General features: G+C 49.3%; 1 protein-coding gene across 1 annotated transcript in view; it reads right to left on the reverse strand.

Moving 5' to 3' along the window:
- Taok3 (TAO kinase 3) overlaps positions 1–20,493 on the reverse strand; it is a 159,154-nt gene that overhangs the window by 56,161 nt on the left and 82,500 nt on the right. Inside the window, exons 5-12 of the mRNA XM_052168754.1 lie at positions 18,784–18,855; positions 17,638–17,739; positions 15,559–15,604; positions 14,427–14,523; positions 12,264–12,377; positions 9,053–9,144; positions 3,932–4,025; positions 2,273–2,354 (exon numbers count right to left, since the gene is read on the reverse strand). Of these exons, the coding sequence (XP_052024714.1) occupies positions 2,273–2,354; positions 3,932–4,025; positions 9,053–9,144; positions 12,264–12,377; positions 14,427–14,523; positions 15,559–15,604; positions 17,638–17,739; positions 18,784–18,855 (699 nt within the window). The remainder of the gene's footprint in view (positions 1–2,272; positions 2,355–3,931; positions 4,026–9,052; positions 9,145–12,263; positions 12,378–14,426; positions 14,524–15,558; positions 15,605–17,637; positions 17,740–18,783; positions 18,856–20,493) is intronic.

Here is a 20,493-nt window from a genome sequence, read left to right on the forward strand (position 1 = left end):
ACCAACTGAAGCAGTACGATTCTGACTGCTCACACTTGGCCAGTGGGGCTGTAAACTGAAGGGCAACCTGGAGGCATGCATGCCAACCTAAGACCCACCTCACCTCCCTTTCGTGAGTGCTGTCACTCAGGACACTGACCATCTCTGCAGGACAGGCTGTAAAGGGTGGGGGCCGGGAGGAAGTGCATGGCTGATCACTTTCCCAGCATGCACCGGTTCCTGGGTTCAGTCCTCATTGTGAAGCTGTTTCCTCCTACAGTAAAGGCTTCCACGCTTGTTAAGATGTGGGGGGTGTGCAGAAAGGTAGAACAGCATGTTCTAGGCAGAGGTAACAAATCAATCCTACAAGGAAGGACACAACTCAGAAGTTTCAGGAAATCCTGAAACTGAGCAGACTCACTAGACTTTCCTTTCCAAACACGTGTAAAGGTTAAAGGTCGCTGAGGGTCACCTTCAGAGCTGCCAAGACACCTGCAAAGTGTCTCCAGCTGCTGAGCTGCCTACAGGTGTCCAGCTTGGCAATCTGTCACCTGTCCTGGGGCGGGCTTTGGGGTTGCAGCTGTCTGAGTCATTTCTACTTCTGTAACTCTTTGCCCATATTCCCGTAAGCACGTGCAGTGAGAGTCATGGTTTACCAAGTTGGACTCGGGTTTGTCCTCAGATCCCATCTGCAGGGAGCAGCCAGCTGCTTGGATCTCCACAGGAGTAGTGTTACACATGATTTCATGTGTCATCGTGTGTGTGGTATGTATATGGACATGTGAATAAGTGCACATGCCTGTGAGCACATGTGCAGAGGTTGGTGGAGGATGTTGGCTATTTTGCTTCACCGTGCCCTGTGTGATCCCTTTGAGACGGGTTCTCTCACTGAACATGGAGATGAGGCATGTGGCCAGCAAGCCTCCACGTCCTCCGTCTCTGAGGTTACAGGTTCGCGTAGCCCTGCCCCGCTTTCCATGGAAATTCTGGGTCCTCATGCTCGGGCACGAGTGCTCTGACCACTGAGCCATCACACAGCCAAATATAAACTGTGCCTTTATTTTATATATATATGAACAATTACAACTTGTTTTGTGTGTGGGGGTGTTTTGACTGCATGTATGTATGTCTATGTACCACATGTATGTGCAGTGCCTGCAGAGGCCAGAAGAGGGTACTGGATTGATTCCCTGGCACTGGAGTTACAGACAGTTGTGAGCTGTCCTGTGGGTGCTGGGGACTGAATGAGGCCCTCTTCGAGAGCAGCCCGAGCTCTGCACTGCCGCGCTGTCTCAGACCCGCCCACAGTAGCCACTGTCTCAGGCATGCACCTGTGAGGAGCACGGTCCTTCTGAGTCTTTTTGATAAACAAAGCAACAGACAAAACTGCTCGTGAAAGGATCCATCCCAAGAATGAAATGAACCCCAGGACCGAAGGAACAGATGCACACGGAGGAGGACAGAGAGCCAGCAATGTCTCCACTGGGAAGGACTGCCATCCACCGCTAGAATGCTGACACCGCAGGGTCATCACTAACATCCACACACAGCGAAGACAGAGAGACGAAGCACTGTGGGGCTCAAGTCAGACCTGTGTACTCATTAAAAGACAGCCAGGAAGCAAAGTAGAAAAGAAAACAGAACACTACACTACAGAATTGAAACCTCTGTCATTGTTGAGATAAGTTCTCATGTAGCCAAGGCTGGTCTTGAACCACCAATGCCCTTACCTCCAGAGCCAGGTGTGATGCTGGTATACTCCTATAACACCAGCACTGGGAGAGCGGAGGCAGGGAGATTATCTGTTTGAGATCAGCCCAGGCATACGGTGAGACCACAGGCAAGTCACCATACCTTTTTGTACAGCGACATGACACTTTGTTAGCTCACCTGTGTGACCCGAGTGCCTGTTTTTAGAATTGTCACCCTATGTCTTCTCTGATTGGATTTGACACCAACCTGACTGAGATTTGCAGAGTCAGCATCGGCACCACTGGCCAATCATCCGGGTACCTCACTGAGTTCAGTGAGGAAAACCCTGGGATGGCAAGGGAGTGCGAGGAGAAATCCACTGTTCTAAAGTGGAGTGAGCAGGAGAGTGGGGGAGGAGACACCTACCCACAGGTGGGACGGGGGAGAAGAGGACAGACCTGGGCCCTGACAACCTTGCAGTTTTTATGCCTATTTCTATTCTTGCCAGAGCCAGCGCGTCCCAGTGCCCAGCCATGGGACAACCGTCTGCCCCGTGGCCAGACCTCACAGCCCCTCCTCAGATGGAAACTGGAAAAATTACCTGCAACAGTTCCACAGCAGCTGGTCTTTCCTGAGGTATTTTGTGCAAGCAGTAATCAACGAATCTCCTGAAGGAGTCTGTCCTGGGAGAGCAAACACGGGCAAGGAGAGCAGTGAGTGGCTGTGGGCCCTGTGGCGGGCAGAAGGCAAGGTACATGGGAGAGAAGGCTTTGCAACTTGGGAGGTTTGGATGTGTGTGTATACACGTTTGTGTATGCATATGTGTATGTGTATACACGGGTATGTGTATGTGCATGGGTGTGCATCTGGGTGTGTATGCTGTTCGTGTGCGTGTGTGTGTGTGTGTGTGTGTGTGTATGTGTGTGTGTGTGAGTGTGTGAGTGTGCATGTGGTGTAGAGGCCAAGGTCAATATCAAGTGTCTCTCACAATCATCTTCTACCTTTTTGTTTTGTTTTAATACAGGGTTTCTCTGTATAACAGTCCTAGCTGTCCTGGACTCGATTTGTAGACTAGGCTGGCCTCAAACTCACAGAGATGCCCCTGCCTCTGCCTCCAGAGGGCTGGAATTAAAGGCATGCACCACCATGCCTGGCAACCTTATTTTTTCGAGGCAGGGTCTCTCGGTTTGGCTAGACTGGCTGGCCAATGGGCTCTGGAGATCCCCCCTCTCTCCCCACACTGGATTACAGGGTCCAGCTTTTGCGTTGGTTCTGGGGACTGAACTCCCATCCCTGTGCACGGTCAACAAGCATGCTGCCCGCTGGACTATCTCCCCGGCCAGGGGTTTCTTTTTCCCTCAAAGATAGTAACTTTCCTAATGCCCAGTTTGCAGTCTTCATTAACACTTTGTTGACTCTGCCAATACCCACAGCCTCTAACAGGGCGAAAGTAAAAGCAGCCAGGGCAGAGACCCTGAAAATATGTTTTCCAACTAAGACTACTTCCTCTCTTGGGAAATTCATTTCTGTCCTCTCTTGTTAGACAGGTCACTCTCTGTAACTCTTATGACCGAAGTCGTTACAAACATGCCGAGGTTTTTGGCTGAGAACAACACACCTTTTGAATAGACAGTATATATTCTGTCCCAGCCTGTTCTGAAAGACACAGAGACAAACTACGACATCAGCCAGGGCGCCTCACAGTTGCCAGGAACCAGAAATGAAGCCAGGCACGTGTGGTGCCTCCCCCTGCTCGAGAGGCAGAGGCGGGTGGGTCTCTGTGAGCAGCCTGGTCTGCAGAGTGAGTTCTAGGACACCTTGAGCTACCCAGTGAGACCCTGTTTAAAATAGCAAACAAGCAAACAATGTCCCCGCCCCCCAAAACCCACTAGCAAACCACCATAACCACCACCAGAAACCTAGGGATGAGGCAGTTGGGAACTGAGGGATGAGGTATGGGAGGGAAGTAAAAGGTCAAGTTCCCAGCGTGTTCCCAGAGAAGCTTTAGTTGAAGTGTGTATATGTGTGTGTGTGCGCGCGCGCGCGCGTGTGCGCGTGCGCGTGCTCGTGTGCATGCGTGTGTGCGTATGTGTGCGCGTGTATGCACACGTGTGCATGTGTATACACAGAGCTACACTGTTTGTGGGGCACCTATTCTTGTCACGATGGAAGAAGGCAATGACATTTGAGGGCAGACCTTTAATGTGTGGCTGTATGGGGATGCCAGCCACCTGTAGGGAGTTTCTTGGCCACATCTTACCATTCCCTGGACTGTAGCGTGGGGGAGTCATTCTGAGCGATGTGGTAGAGGGCGCTCATGGCATTCATGTTGAAGAGGGGGGGCTTCCGTTCCGCTGGAAGAGGAGGGAAATGTGGTAAGCCTTTCTTGAAATAACTCAGCTAGGTAGCACAATCAGGACCGTCCACGACGCACCATCTGCTCACTGCACTCTTAGGGTCGGCTCAAAGGAGCCACGTGCTGCCTGGTGGTCACTCACTGTCCACTCCACGGGAAGGCTCCCAGCGGAATGCCTTCCAAAGTTAATGGGAGGAAATTTCCTTATTTTTTCATAGGTTCTGCAAAGATTAGTGTTGGGCTGTTTTCCAGTGACAAGGTGTGAATATCTGTGTGTGTGTTTTAATTAAAAAATACATATTCATTAAATAAAATCAGAAAGCAGAGCAAAACAGGACAAAAATATATTATTATGGAATGGAGGGGCTGGAGAGATGGCTCAGCAGTTGAGCGCACTGGCTGCTCTTGCAGAGCCCCGGGCTCAGTTTTCAGCACCGACATGGTGGCTCCCAACCACCCATTCACTCCAGCTTCAGGGATCTGATGCCCCTTTTTGCGCTCTTGTCATGTACTCGGTGTAGTAAAAACAATACATGGAAAACCACTTCTACACACAAAAGAAATAAAGCTCTTAAAAAGAAAATAAGGGCTGGGAGTGGTGGTGAATGCTGTTAATCCCAGCACTGAGGAGGCAGAGGCAGGTGGATCTCTGTGAGTTCATGGCCAGCCTGGTCTACAGAGTGAGTTCCAGGACAGCCAGGGCTATACAGAGAAACCCTGTCTTGATAAAACAAAACAAAACAAAACAAAACAAAACAAAACAAATCTGTTTTGGAGCTGAAGTCTTGCTGTGGACCTCCTGTGGACCTCCCTTGGCCTGCCCTGTTCTGAGAACATGGGCTCTTTCCCGTCTCGAGCCATCTCTGACTTCACTGAAGCAATCAAGCACAGGTTACTTCTCCTGAGCAGCTGTCTCCTGAGCAGCTGAGAATGTGTGTCCCCCTGTCTCAGCTCTGGCTCATGCTAACAATCCTCTGGGCTTCTTCCCTGTTGAAGCTTGACTATGAAATGCCCCACAGGCCCATGGCTGCCTCAACACTGGGTCCCCAGCTGGCAGGGCCAGTCAAGAAGGCTGTGGAACCTCCTGGGGGAGGGCCCTCGCTGGGGGAAGCAAGTCACAGGAGCAGGGGCACTGACTAACTTCACTTTGTTTCCAGCGCAGAGGACTCAAGCTTGGGTGGTTGTCCCCACAAGACATGCTGAATAAATTAATAAAGGGCAACCTAACACAAAGAGCTTTTGTGTGGGCTGCCGAGATGGCTCAGTGTCCTTGGTGACTGCTGCCAAACCTGAGGACCTGAGTTCGATATCTGGGTCCAGATGGTAGAAGAGGAGGAATCACTCTGGCAAAGCTGCTATCTTCCACTTATGTGTCATGGCACTCACAAGTACCTTCCCCAACCCTCTAGATAGACTAGAAAGACAGACAGGCAGACAGACAGACATAGAGATGAAAAAGACGAGACCAAGGTCTTCTGGCTTGCATCAGATACCATGTGATGGGCTCCCCTACAGAGGGATAAGGAAACTCCCAGGCACAACAACTCGAGCTGCTCAGAGGAACACTGACTTGCACAGGAGAAGCAGTTTAACAGGGACTAAATAGAGAAAATGGAAGTTTAGAAGGAGGATGTTGGAGCTGGGGATGCAGCCCGGTGGGTAGAGTGCTTGCCTACCACGCATGAAGCCTCAGGATCAATCCCCACACTGCACACACTGGATGTGGTGAAACATGTCTGTAATCCCAGCACTTGGGAGATGGAGACAGGAGCATCAGAAGTTCAAGGTCAACCTATGTTACAGAGTGATTTCAAGGCCAGCCTGGGTTACATGAGACGCTGTCTCATAAGAGAAGAATGAACCCAAAACTCTGTAGTAGACAGCAGCAACTCAGCCTCAAAGCCCACAAGGGCACCCAGGAGGAGCAAGCATTGTGCCTGGGGACAGGTCGTGACTGCTGCCCTCAGACGCCGTGGGAACCACCACAGTAGAAAAGCCTGAATTTGAAAGGCCTGGTCTGTGATTAATTCCTTTGCTGCACACAGCCCCGGAGCCAGCGGAGCCCGGTCCTGACAGCCTGTAATCCCAGCACTGGGTACTGGCTAAAGTCAGACCTTAGGATCTAGAGCAGCCTGGGCTGCACTGTGAGACCCTGTCTCCCACCAACCAGCCAGCCAACCAAGCAAAGCCAGCATCAACGCCCCAGTGACACAGCTTGTCACCAAGACAGAACACCACAGAGCAAAGGGTCTGCCAGCAGCCCATGTCTTTGTAGTGAGGTTTTCCCCACGGGTGTTTTCTGTTCCGGTGGGGAAGGCACAAACAGTGCAGACATGTACAGAAGGTCGTGCAGAGTCTAGAACATTTATCATGTGGTCCTTTCTACAGAGCTCACCACTGCATCTGTGAAGCACAGCAGGTGACAAAAGTCCACCAGTGCAAAGCCAGGGCCGGTGCTACCCTGTGACCAAGGATCTAGGAGTCCTTATTTTGGCAAGTGTAGATTGCTGAGTGTGTATGTTTACAGATGTGTAGGTGTGCTTTCATGTGTGTTTGCATGCATATACATACATGCATTTTCATGTGTGGTGTGCATGTGAGTGGATGTATGTCTGCATGTCTGCATGTGTGTGAGTGCCTTCCTTGACTGCCTTCTACGGGGTCTCTGCATGAGCCAGAGCTTGCCTATTCAACTAGTCTAGCCAGCCAGCTTGCCTCAGAGGTCACCTGCTGCCTCCTCCTGAACTCTGCAACTCTAAATGGGCAGCCAGGCCCTGCCCCTTGCTGGGGAAGTGCTGGAGAGCTGGCCCTGATGGTATGGGCCTGGGAGAGCAGGTCCTGCCCCTTGCCAGGTGCTACAGGCAGGAATGCTGGCCCTGATGGCCAGGAGGGCTGGTGGGCTGACCAACTCAGCTACCACCCAGGCCCAGATCCAGGACTTTGGGTTACCCCACCCAACGTCTACCCCATCTATGAACTGCTTGGGTGTATGAAAGGGCCAGTCCTGTAGAACTAAAGATGCAGGATCTCCATGACACAGGGCAACAACAGGATATCTGAGAGGAGACCTTGTGAGGATCTAGGATTGATAGTGTAGCAGAGCCCAGAGGCCTTGTGCCAGACCTCGCACCGACCCATTGCAATGAACATCTGCACATGAAGCTGTGTGGAATAAGGGTGTCTTGTGACACACCGTGACACACTGCCCTTCCATGGTGAAATTAGTTTGTTTGTTTGGGTTGTTTTATTTAATGGGGGGATTTCAAGGGCAAAGGGCAGATATGGAGGGATGGGGAGATGAGTGGGATTGGGGTGCATGATGTGAAACTCATAAAGAATAAAAAAAAAGTTAAAAGCAAAACAAGTGGGAGGCCACATTTATTTCAGTGCTGGTCCGGTGAACCTGGTCTTTAGTCAAGGCAGGAAGGGTTTTATCTACTGAACTATCTCCTCAGTCCAGATTCTACGTTTTCTTAACTGAAAGGACCAAAGAATAGAAAAGCCAATCTTGCTACATGACATTTTAAAAGTTCCTGTTTAAGGGAAAGACGATGGCCACATCTTTGTGGATATGTCATCTGGGCCAACTGAGATCAGGACTTAGCAGGGTCAGCGTAGTGGGTTGTAGCTAACAGCTCTCCCTGGCTGTGCTAAATTAGAACCAGTGCGTTGTACTCTGCTGGAGAAAGAGAGATGACCCAAGGGCACCCCACTCTTGGATGAGTACTTTCGCCTGTGAAGGGGCAAACACTTCTTACGAACACACCTGGTGGACAGCCCTAACTGCAGGTGACCCTAACTGTTTCTAGGTACAGAGTCCCTATCCTGTGTCAGCCCTAACTGCAGGTGACCCTAACTGCTTCTAGGTACAGAGTCCCTATTCTGTGTCAGCCCTAACTGCAGGTGACCCTAACTGCTTCTAGGTACAGAGTCCCTATTCTGTGTCAGCCCTAACTGCAGGTGACCCTAACTGCTTCTAGGTACAGAGTCCCTATCCTGTGTCAGGTACTCACTGTCACAGGCATGGCCCACATGCCACTCATGTCTACTAGAGCCTGGCAACTAGGGAGGAAACTGAGACACAGGGAGGTTCAGTACTGAAAGGGGTAACAAAGTTGTGGTCTCCTCTGACCCCATGAGCTTCCTGACTGCTGGGACCTATGCATGCCACCATGTTTGATATGTGTATGTCTGTGTCTGTGAGTATGTCTGTCTGTGTGTGTATATGTATGTCTGTGTGTCTGTGTATGTGTCTGTCTGTGTATATCTGTGTGTGCCTGTGAGTGTGTCTGTGTGTATGTATGTCTGTGTATATCTGTCTGTATATGTGTATATGTCTGTGTGTATCTGTGTGTATCTGTGTATGTATGCACGTGCCTGTGAGTATGTATCTGTGTGTGTGTGTCTGTGTGTATGTGTCTGTGAGTGTGTATCTGTGTGTCTGTGTGTGTGTGTCTGTGTGTATCTGTGTCTGTGAGTGTGTAGTTCTGTGTGTGTGTCTGTGTCTGTGTGTGTGTGTCTCCCTATGTGGGTGCTGGGAACCGGTTGAGGTCCTCTGGAGAGTAGCAAGTTCTCTTAAGCCTGAGCCACTACCCCAGTTCCTGGGGTACCTGTCAGCTGGTGTATCTCTTACTGTGACGTTTTCCTCAAGGCTCTAGCACTGGGTAGTTACAGACTTGAGAAGCCTTCTAATACTTCCCCCAGTCTGGCTATCGGGATATAAAGTGAAGCCAGGAGTTACTGGAGAGACGGGGCATGTGGTGCCTCAGGTCAGGAGTGTCTCTCAGTGTTTGCTGACTGCACATCTGCTCAGACTCCTCTAGCTAAATCAACAGCATGGAGACAGCAGAGAAGGAACACTCTTCTGTGGCATACCGGAGCATGGAAAGGGTCTCCAACAGAGTCACACTTCCCGGCAGACCTACATCTGTCAGTTACCGGGTAAGGGCAGGCCCTGATGAGCATGAGGAGGGCCAACCTGTAGAGATGCAGCGGGAGGGGTGGGGGTGGGGGCTCCTTACTCACCCAGCTCTATGCAGGTGATGCCGAGCGACCAGATGTCGACTTTGCCGTCATACTGCCCTTCATCCATGGCTAAGATCACCTCCGGGGCCATCCTGCCAGACGCAACACGCAGAGCTCAAGGTGGCAGTACAAGCGAGATTTCCATTTCAGAAACCACTCAGTACAATAGATTTGAGGGCATTCAAAGCATTTTTAAAGGTATTTAAGGTTTTTTTTTCTTTCCCTTCATTTTCTGGGAACTGAACCTCAGTCCTTTGCAAGAATAGCAGGTGACTTTAACTGCTGAGCCATTTCTCCAGCCCCCACTTAAGTATTCGATGTTTGTTGTGGTGTTATTCAGAGAAGCCACAGAATGAAGTCAAGCTAGAAAACGAACAGACATGTGGCTCAGGCGCAGGTAGCTCATGCCCCGCAATGGAGGTATCTGTGACTTGAATACCTGCTCCCCCAGCTAATGGAACTGTCTGGGAGGGACTAGAAGGCGTGGCCTTGTTGGAGGTGGTCTGCCACTGGGGTGTGCATCGAGGTCCACCACTCCCACCATTCCTAGTGTTTTCCTCTGCCACGAGAGTCACGTGCTGACCCTCTGAAATTTTAAGCCCCAATTTAAACACTAAAAATAATTTATCCTTATTTGATGTGCACTGATGGTTTGCCTGCGTGTATGTCTGCCTGAGAGTGTTAGGGTCCTTGGAACTGGAGTGACAGATGGTTATGAGCTGCTATGTGGGTGCTGGGAACTGAACCTGCGTCCTCTAGAAGAGCAGACGGTGCTCTAAACTGCGGAGACACTTCTCCAGTCCCCAATTCCCCACGTTTTGAAAATGAGTTGACTTGACCATGGTGTTTTATCATAGCAATCGAAGAGGAACTGAGCCATGGAGAATGAAGAGAATCAGAGGCCATCATGTCACATGAAACGAGCCAGACTCAGAAAGATAAATACAGGAGGGAGGGACAAGGGAGGAGAGAGGGAAGGATGGATGGAAGGAGGGAGGAGGAGAGAGAAGGAGGGATGGATGGAAGGAGGGAGGAGGAGAGAGAAGGAGGGAGGGACGGAAGGAGGGAGGAGGAGAGAGGAGGGAGGGAGGGAGGGATGGATGGAAGGAGGGAGGAGAAGGAGGGAGGGATGGAAGGAGGGAGAAGGAGAGAGAAGGAGGGAAGGATGGAAGGAGGGAGGAAGAGAGAGGAGGAGGGAGGGATGGAAGGAGGGAGGGATGGAAGGAGGGAGGAGGAGAGAGAAAGAGGGAGGGATGGAAGGAGGGAGGAGAGAGAAGGAGGGAAGGATGGAAGGAGGGAGGAGGAGAGAGGAGGAGGGAGGGAGGGATGGGAGGAGGGAGGAGAGAGAAGGAGGGAAGGATGGAAGGAGGGAGGAGGAGAGAGGAGGAGGGAGGGAGGGATGGGAGGAGGGAGGAGAGAGAAGGAGGGAGGGAGGGATGGAAGGAGGGAGGAGGAGAGAGATGGAGGGAGGGAGGAGGAGACAGAGGGAGGGAGGCACAGAAAGAGGGAGAAGGGGGAGGAGGGAGGGAGGGAAAAGGGAAGAGAGAGGGAAGAAAGAGGGAGGAGGGTGGGAGGGAAGAGGAGGAAGGGATGGAGGACTGAGGCATAGCGAGAGGCAGGCAGGAAGGGAGGGAGGAGAGAGAGGCAGGCAGAAAGGGGAGGATTTGGGGTGGGGAACCAGTAGGTAGCAGGGTGGAGGAGGAGGACATGGGGATGAATTTGAACAAAGTGCATACATGACCCAGCTGGGAGAAAATATCATGACACAACCTACTATTTTGTTCACCAGTTAAAAACTAATTTAAAAAGCTCAAACTTTTTTCCTGACAGATATTTCCTCACACAAACGACTCTGAAGAACACTACTGAGCACACAAACACCCTTGGTGATTTCTAGGGACATGGTATGATTTCTATACATCCTGGCTCCATTATCCACTGTCGCCTTGCTCGTGGGTCGGGCTGTTACTCAGCCACAGTCTGTCTGTCTCACATCTAGAAGCAGAGAGGCCTGCCACGGGGACCTCGAGAGAATGGTAAAGCATTGTGTGCCGTGAGTGCAGACAGATGTCTTACCCTAAAAGACATGGAAAATATTTGGAGGGACAGCATAAAGGAACATGATCTGCTGTCCCAAAGACGCTGTGACTTACAGAACAAATCAGGTTCTGGCAAAGGCGGGTAGCGTGCTGACCCTGAGGAGGGAGGGACCTCTGCCCTCTCTTTGGTTGGGATAACACTATGGCCTGTTCTGTGTCGGCAGTGGCTTGGTAAATATGATCTGAAGATGAGGAGAAAAGTCAAAAAGCAGCTGTTTTTAGGAGGGTTTTCTAGAACGTGTCTTTTTCAAGGCTACAATAGATAACATGATGGTATGTCATGAATGTTCAGAAAGGGAATGTGGAACAAAATGTGGGGAACAACTCCCAGTCAGAATGTCGTCACAGCAGGTGAAGTATCAAAGGACTCCACTGAGCTAGGAGCTTGGATTTCTTCCATTCTGTCTTGGTAGCCAGCCAGAGAGCAGTAAAGAAGATCCCTGTCCCCATCTGGACATGCGCCCCCAGGGAGCAGTTCAAAGGAGACCTCAAGTGAAACCTTAGCTGGAGCTAGCCCAGCAAGCTGATAACGCACAGGGCAGGTCCAAAGCCAGCTGCCTCGCCTAAACAGTGTAAGGTCACTCTTCTTGGCTAGTGAGGTTTCTAACCTTCTCAAATGAAATCTGATTGGTGCACATTGTGAAGACAGTTGTTTTGTTCTATTTTGTTTTGTTTTTTGTTGTTGTTTTGGAGACAGAGTCTCTCTATGCAACCCTGGCCATTAAGGCATCAAACTCAAAGAGATCCATCTGCCTCTGCTGAGGTTTAAGATGCACTGCTAGGCCTGGCTGGAGATATACTGTTAAGGTGAAACCAGGCGGGGAGGCCAGGGGGTGCAGGTTTGGGGGCTTAGCTCCATGGTGGCCTGAGGCAGGAGGATTGCACATTCAAGGTCAGCCTGGGATAGAGACTGAACCCATCTGAGGCCAATCTGGACGCATTAGTGAGGCTGCGTTGCCACATGAAAAGGTGGGGTTGTAGCTCAGCAACCAGTTAACCACTTCCCCAGCCGAATCCTCCAGGCCCTCGGTTCAATCCCTGCCACTGTGGACACCAAGTGCCCTGTCACCTCTGTATTTTAAGCCTACACTGTATTTTCTAAGTGGACATACCAGTAAGGAGTCCCCACGAAGGAGTTGGCAGGAGAAGCCATGGACGCCGATCCAAAGTCAGCCAGCTTCACCTGGCCTGGCTCCGTTAGGAGGATATTTCCTGCTTTAATGTCCCTATGGGAGAAAAAGAAGAAAATTCGAGAGTTCACATCTTAACTCTTACTATGCAAGAAGCCAGAACATGCAATTAGCAAGATAAAAAGTTTATTAAACGAAACAAACACACAAGCATACTTTTCTCAGTGGTGTCTGCATGTTGGAAGGGAGGGAGCCCGCATTCCCGGGTGGTCACTGGAAGGACTTCAGGAAGAGCTGTCTTCAGAGGGAAGGGTAGAGCGAGGGAGGGAAAGAGGCAGCCACGCCAGTCAAGGAGAGCAAGGAGAGAGCAACCCTTACAAAGTGTGTTCTTCGAGCTTTCTCCAGCCGCCACCGACTTTCCTCGAGCTGGGAGATCTGGAGCCATTGGTAACTGCCTTTCTCCCCCATTTCCAAATCTGACATGCCTGCCGCCCTGACAGGGTCCCTCAGCTGGGCACATACCTGTTCTGTCTCGCCCGTGCCCCTTTCTGCCTTTAACTGTAACTGCCGCTCTAAGGCATGGGAGGAGGGTACGGTTTACAGAAAAGGTGTTATTTAAGAAATAACGCTGTACAGAGAAGAGAAGACCCTGAAAGATCAAAACAGACAAGGGTTAAGGGTTAGGAGTCTGCAGTCAGCATCCCCAGGTGGGTTGCAGCCGGTTTGATGCGGTGAGGAGTTTGGGGGAAAGCCATTTGAAAACTCAGGATGAGGGGTGGTGTGGATGCCCCCTTGAGTTTCTTAAGATGGGAATGAAGTACACAGAGGACTGGGAGACGTGAGCACAAGCTGAGACACAGCTGGGAAAATGGAGAGAAGGCGATGGGTTTAAGGGTTTCCGAAACTTCCCTTGGGATGGCAGCTTCTGCCTCGAGATGACACCGGCAGAAGGACTGAAAACAAACGTACTGTTTACTCTCTTACAGCAGAAGGGCTCAGAGATGATACTCTTTTTAAAAAAAAAAAAGATTTTTTTTTTGAGACAGGTTCTATGTTGTCCTGCTGTCTTGGAAAGCATTCTGTGGACTGGGCTGGCCTTGAACTCACAGAGTTTGTCCTGCCTCTGTCTCCCCAGTGCCGGGGATTAAAGGTGTGTGCCACCATGCCTGGTTTCATTTTTTAATTCGATGAATGTTAAAAGGGAAAAAAAAAGAAAACCTTAAGAAAAACTTTTTTGTCTTTTCCATTTCTTTCATAAACAGTGTGCTGATTAAAGTAAGAAACACAAACACAAAACCAAATTGTAGCTCTGGATGAAACCTGGCAAAGGTCCAAGTACATCAGAATCCAGCAATGACCCCTTGGTTCCAAGGGAACAAGCCTCAAAAATTTACTAAGTCATTTGATAAAAAGGTAAATGGGTTTATCCAGTATTTATCAGTTGTAATGGGTGTGTGCTTTGCAGATGTTCTACTGCTGAGCTACATACACTCCAGCCTAGCCTTTTTTAAAAAATATTAGTGTACGAGCATGTTTGTGTACCATGTGCATAGAGTCTCCATGCAGGTCAGAAGGGCATCGGACCTCCTGGAACTCGAGTGACAGGCAGTTAAGCCACCATGTGGGTGCTGAGAACCTTTCTAGGTGTGGACTGACAGACTTCAGGAATGGGAAGGCTCTGGCACGCGAGGCGCCTGTTCCCTAGGGTAGTTCAACGCGAGGCTCTTCTGTGCATGGAGGTCAACCGGCCTCTGTCCTTCAGATTTCCTTGTGCTGCCTGGAGGCCAGCTACCTACACAGGAGGCAATGCACGGTGCTGCCTGGAGGCTGAGGCAGAACACATGGAGTTTAAGATCCACCCAGGCGACATTGTGAGTTCAGGACCAGCCTGGGCTACATTGTAAGACCCTGTCTCAAAAGAGGAAAAAAAAATCTGAAACTAAACATGGCCACTACCACCCACAAACAACAAATAAACAGCCCCTGAAACATAACAGGGTGCTGTCTTCACAGGGCTATGGGAGAGGCCAGGAGGTATCCATTTGCCTCCTGTGGTCCCTTAGCCTGGCCTCCCCAACACTGGACCCCATGCTGATTCAGTCCCTGGGCTATGGAGCTGGGAAAGGGCGCTGGGTCTGGACTTACCTGTGAATCAGGGAGTGAAAGTGGAGGTAGGCCAGCCCCTGCAAGGCACCATGGGTGATAGCAGCAATCTCCACTTCCTGAAGTGGTTTCTTATGAACTGAGGAAGAAGGAGAGAGGGTCAGGATGGATGGCCAGCCTTCTGCACCACAGTTACATACACTTTACCAAAGGACACTGGAGAGCTTATTCACCTAAATGCACAGAAGCTGTACCGTGCACAGCATTAGCAGAAGACAAGGAAACCAAGGGCACAAAGGTGAAGCCAACAAAATAAACCCACAGGCCTGCGGCATTAACTGAATGGTCGATGGCGAATCAAAGCGACCAACGTTCTGACCCAGCTGGCCCAGGTTTCTCAGTCCCTCCTGACTGTGTTCTAGGCCACATTGCTTGTCTCTGCCACAAAGTCACCATAGTTGCCCTTGACCTAAGAGGCTGTGAGGCCATTTCTATTGAGAGGTCATGGGTGGTTTCAGACAGTTTTTAAATACAATTTTTAAACACAGCTGCTGGTCACACACAGCAGCAGTGGTGGGGGAGCTCAGGTCCGTCATGACTGGGCACACGGGTAGATAGTAACACAAGTTGACAGCACCTCCCTTCTCACATACATGTCTAGTGTGATACTGGAAAGGCACAGACAGCAGCATTTACACATGGCTTTCAAGGCTTTTGGCTAGGGCCACCATACCATATTAAGCAACCATTTCAACAATGCCTGCCCTGGATGGCCATGTGCTCAACCTAGGCGAGTGCTGAAGTCACCCAGACATGTCAGCTATACTGTGGAGGTTCTGTCTGTGCAGTGGAACCGGGTACCCTCAAACTACCTTTCAATCAGAGCCTCAACTCTGCTTTGTCTATTTATCTAAAAAGATAACATTTTTGTGTGGTGTGCGTGTGCATGTGTGTGTGTGTGTGTGTGTGTGGCTTGCATGTGCACGGGTATGCGTATGCACATTGAGTGCAGGTGCCTGTAGAGGCCAGAAGAGGATGCCAGGTCCCCAGAGCCAGAGTTACAGGCATCTGCCTGGGAGCCAAGATGGCTCCTCGAGAGGGCAGAGTGTTCTTGCTGCTGAGCCGTCTCTTAGCCCCATGGAGGAAAGAAAACAGACGAAGCAGTGATGCTTACCTTCTAACAAGTCGGAGGCTGACCCTAAGCAGTACTCCATCACCAGCTGGAACAGAGTGAAAGATCAGAATAAGAAGAGTTAATAAAAAGTTCCTCAAGTTAACCACACAACCACCCACCTACCCACCCAACCTACCAACAACCAACAACCAACCAACCAAATAGCTACAAACCTAACCAAACAGCCAACCCGTCAACCAAGCACACAGTCAACCAACAGAGGCATTAAGAACATCAGGAGGGGGGCGGTGGTGGCGCCCGCCTTTAATCCCAGCACTCAGGAGGCAGAGGCAGGCGGATCTCTGAGTTTGAGGCCAGCCTGGTCTACAGAGTGAGTTCCAGGACAGCCAGGGCTACACAAAGAAACCCTGTCTGGAAAAACCAGGAGAGAAAAAAAAAAAACCAAACATCAGGAGGAAAGATATTTGGCTACCCTAAACCCGCCTTGTCTGGCCCCTGATAACAAACTGATTTTCATAATCTTCCACATTTCCTTTCCTGTCACCTTCGCCGTGGATGTGGCCTCAGCCCACGAGGGTTGATGTAGACATGGTCCCTGTAGACGCTCAAGCTGACACTGCTGGAGCCCACTGAGCTCCTTCCCACACTGCCTTATTTCATAATAGGTTTTAAGAGTATGGATTTTATTACTCATGGTTTGTTACAAGATAAAATTGTAACCTAGAACATGTCAAGGAATACGCAAACCAGGAAGATCAGTGCTCAGCTTAAGGTTTTTGCCCCTGATTTATTTGGGGTTCAATCCTACACACACACACACACACACACACACACACACACCAAGAAATGCATGTGCACACCTGCACATGCACACAGAAATGCACAATATAAACACAAGCACAGAAATGCACACACACTGAGAAATGTATGTGTACATATGTACACACAGAGAAATACATGTGTACACATGGAAATGTGTACAAAGAAATACACACACACAGAGAAATGCACACACACAGAAATATGCGCATGCATATGTGCACATACACACACACATACACACACACACACACACACACCCTGAAATGAACTGCTGGAGCAGAAGTGCTTATACATAATGTTTGGAAACAGAATGTCCATTTCCTGTTGGCAATGGGATCTCAAGAGGTGTCACAAGTAACCCATCATAGATGGGTATATGGGACCTTAAGTTAAAATGCCCAATGTGATTAACACCTTCATATTCTAAATGGTATGTGACATGGTAGTCACCTAAAAATAAGAAAACCCTAAAATGTGTGGAAGAGCTCCCTGCTCCAGGTACATGGTGCTGGTATCATTTCATAAACCTTATATAGGGACGGTGTCGGGGAACATGGCAGAGTTTTAGTCAAATGGAACGGTGGGGGGAGGGGTGGAAGCAGCAAAGATGCCGGTCTAGGATGAGGGCTGGAGAGAGCGCCCAGCAGTGAAGGGCACTGTCTGCTCTTGCAGAGGACCTGGGCTCTGCTCCCAGCCCCACATGGCAGCTCACGACCATCTCTACCTCCAGTTCCAGGGGACCCAGAGGCCTCTCCTGACCTGTGTGGGCACTGTAGACATGTGTGGTTTAGATGCAGGCAAAACACTCAGACATACACAATAAAAATAAACAAGTCTTCAAAAATCATTCTGAGAGGATTGCTGGCTAGGTGGCTTGGTGGTAAAGGCTGATGGTGACTCGAATCCAATTCCTGGGACACGTTTGTGGAAGGGAGGAAATGACTTCCACAAGTCCCCTGGATTCCATATGTGTGCCGAGGCTGACAGGCACACGGGAAATAAATATAATAATAATGTTGAGAAATTCTAGGAGACTGAAGGGTTAAGTTTTGGTTTTACATGTGACACTGACTCTGAACCATCTCTTTGTTCAACGTCTCTTCCAACAGCTAGACCAGCCCCAATCCTATGGAATCCATAGCATATGACAAACCGGCCAGCAGAGACAATTGTCAAATAATCGGCTACAAAGGTTAAATGGGACAGACAGGGGTCGTAGGTTTATGGTTCAAATAAATAATTAAAAAAAAAAAAAAACAACAAATGACTAAGAAAAGAGAATAGAGTGTGACTCACCCATGCAGTGTGCTCCTTTAAATAACAGCCCTTGTACTCGACGGTGTTGGGATGCTTCAGCTGCTGTAGAAATTTAACTTCCTTAAGAATATCTTGCCATTTCTATGGAAACAAGAGGAACATGCTTCATTTTCAAACTGAAAACAGTATTTATCGAGTATGTGCACATATGTACATAGATACATGGATTAGATAGATAGATGCGTGCATATCTTTTTCTGTGTCAGATGGACATAAGGTAAATGTTTATTAACCCTGTGCTATAGTTTCAAGTCCAAATCTCTGATCAAATGTATCAAAATAAAACCGCTATGTTCTACATCCATGTTCTACACACTGCAAAGTTTTTTTTGCAGTATCAGAAAGTTTTACTAGAAGTCCCACGAGCAACAGATTGTGGCCAGTAGTTTTCTGTGCTCCAGCTGTGCAGTGTCCTAACCTGGCCCATTTCTCGGAGTAACTCAGAAAAGCATAATTTCTCCTTTCTTCTGTCTGTCTGTCTGTCTCTCATGTTGGTTTTGTTTTGTTTTGTTTTGTTTGAGACAGGATTTCTCTGTGTAGCCCTGGCTCTCCTAGAACTTGCTCTGTAGACCAGGCTGTCCTTGAACTCAGAGACCCGCCTGCCTCTGTCCCCCACGTGCTGCCACTGCAGCCACCCGCTTGTTTCTTTCCTAGGTTTGCTTCCCTTGACATTTTGGGCCTCTTTACTTTTCCCTGTCTGCCACGTGCCTGACCTCCACACTTGCTTAAATGACATTTTCCCTTCTCCTCTCTGTGACCCCCTCTTACCAGGCAGCCACTGAGGTTCACAGCTCACCTCTCTTAAGATGGTTTTCTTTTAAACTCTTATAAAACTGTCCTTGAGTTTAAAAGAAAAAAATGCGCTAAGTGCTTAGATAACTTTTATGGATTACATTTTTGGAAAGCTTTGGTCTGTGTGTCTCCATACCATGATTATCTAAGAGGTATCTACAGAGTTCCTTATCTCAGATGTTGACCTTGTCACTGTGGTGAGAACAGTGACTTCTGAAACACACAGGACAACCCTATGTACTGGCTGCCCTCCTCTGCACAGGAGGCCAGGACTGAGGACTGGCCAGCCTCATCCTGACTTGACACTTCTGCTTAGGCCTGGTGCTAACTCACCTCGTGGGTCTGCTTCCCACTGTAGGACATTTTCTTAACAGCAACCACCTCGTTGGTGTGCGCATTTGTTGCCTGCGATAAAGAGAGGAGGAGGAAGAAGTTATGATATCCAGTCACCTTATGCTCTGAGCCTAGCGGTGTTTGCCCTGGCCGCTTGAAGTTTAAAAATACCCCTGATGGCAGGCTAGGGAGCCACTCTATCCTGCGCTCACGGGAGTGGCTTCTCTGTATTTCCTGCTGTATAACATGTGAGAGTTATGCTACAAAAAAGGGCCCAGACTTCAAGAAAACACACAGTTAAATGAAAGAATGGCACACTCACTCAAGTTCAGCTGCACCTTGTTAGATGCCCAACAGCAGAGATACGTCCGAGCATACGCGATCAACCCTGACATTAAACAAGCAGACACTGAGGTGGAGGGAGGGCTCAGGGCTTAAGGGTGAGCTCTGGCTGCTCTTATGGAGACCTGGGGTCAGCTCCTAGCACCCTCACGGAGGTCTGGAAGCTCCATGGGCTGGGAGATCAGGCGCCCTCTTTTGGCCTCTGTGGGCATTGCAAACGCGTGGCACAATATACATGGGGACATGTATATAGACAAACAACAATAACAAAATCAACACATCTTTAAAAAGAGAATCAGGCAATCCACAGATAAATGCACCCCCACCCATGTTTTTTCCTGTACTATTCACTGAGTAGCTAAGATATAGGATCATCCCAGATTCCTGACGCTAAAATTCAGGGAAAATGGATGCACATTAAAATTAATTTTTATGCTCACTAGGGTGACAGGATCTAGTATATAAAAAAGTATCTACTGGTTGGATGTTTTCAATTCTGAAGACTTTCAGAAAGGCATGTGTACACAATAATTACTGATTTAGAAGGTGCAGAGAGACTTCCATCACAAATACAACTCCCTGGGTCTGGGAGTCAGTCATTGACAGAGTGCTTGCTTAGCATGAGTGCGGCTCTGGGTTCCAGCCCAGAACCACAGACAAAAGACAGCCATGCACAGTGCATACTCCGTCACGGAGCCATGTTCTAACCTGAAACAACAACAAAGACATCATAGTCTTCATAGAAATCAATTTTTTTTTTTTTATAGAAAGCCGGCTAGAGATGCGGCATGGTGGGAGAGCCCATGCCTTGCCCTGCATGTGTGAGGCCTGGGCTCCACTATCACAAGGTCAGGGAGCAGGAGAGAGGAGAGAGTCAAATGGGATCAGATGATGCCATTACGTAATCTCTCCTGAAGGACATTTACAGTCGGGGCTGCTTGGTGCAGCCTCCTCACATCTACAGTCATCACTAAGGGACCTACCTCACTCTGCGCACTCACAACCTAGCTGATGGCTTTATCATGGCGATTTCCTATAGCACGGGCAGGTGCTGTGCATGTGTAGGTATGTGCACTGTGTGTGCTTGTGTGCACAGAGGTAAAGGAAGACACTGAGGCTCCTGCTCCATCTCTCTACCTTATCCCCCTGAGACACGGTCACTCGCCGAACCTGGAGCTAGGCTGGTGGCCAGTGAGCCCCAGCCATCCTCCTGCCTCTGCACCTGACAGTTCTGGGGTTACAGGTGTGTGAGGTTTGTGTGTCCACATCCCACTTTAGTATAATAATGATAAATAATAATAATAAAATAATAAATGATAAGCACTGTGCAACAGAAAAGGGGACTGCACAATCTCTTCTTACAATGCC

This window comes from Apodemus sylvaticus, chromosome 22 (assembly GCF_947179515.1).
Source record: "Apodemus sylvaticus chromosome 22, mApoSyl1.1, whole genome shotgun sequence".
Classification (NCBI taxonomy): domain Eukaryota; kingdom Metazoa; phylum Chordata; class Mammalia; order Rodentia; family Muridae; genus Apodemus; species Apodemus sylvaticus.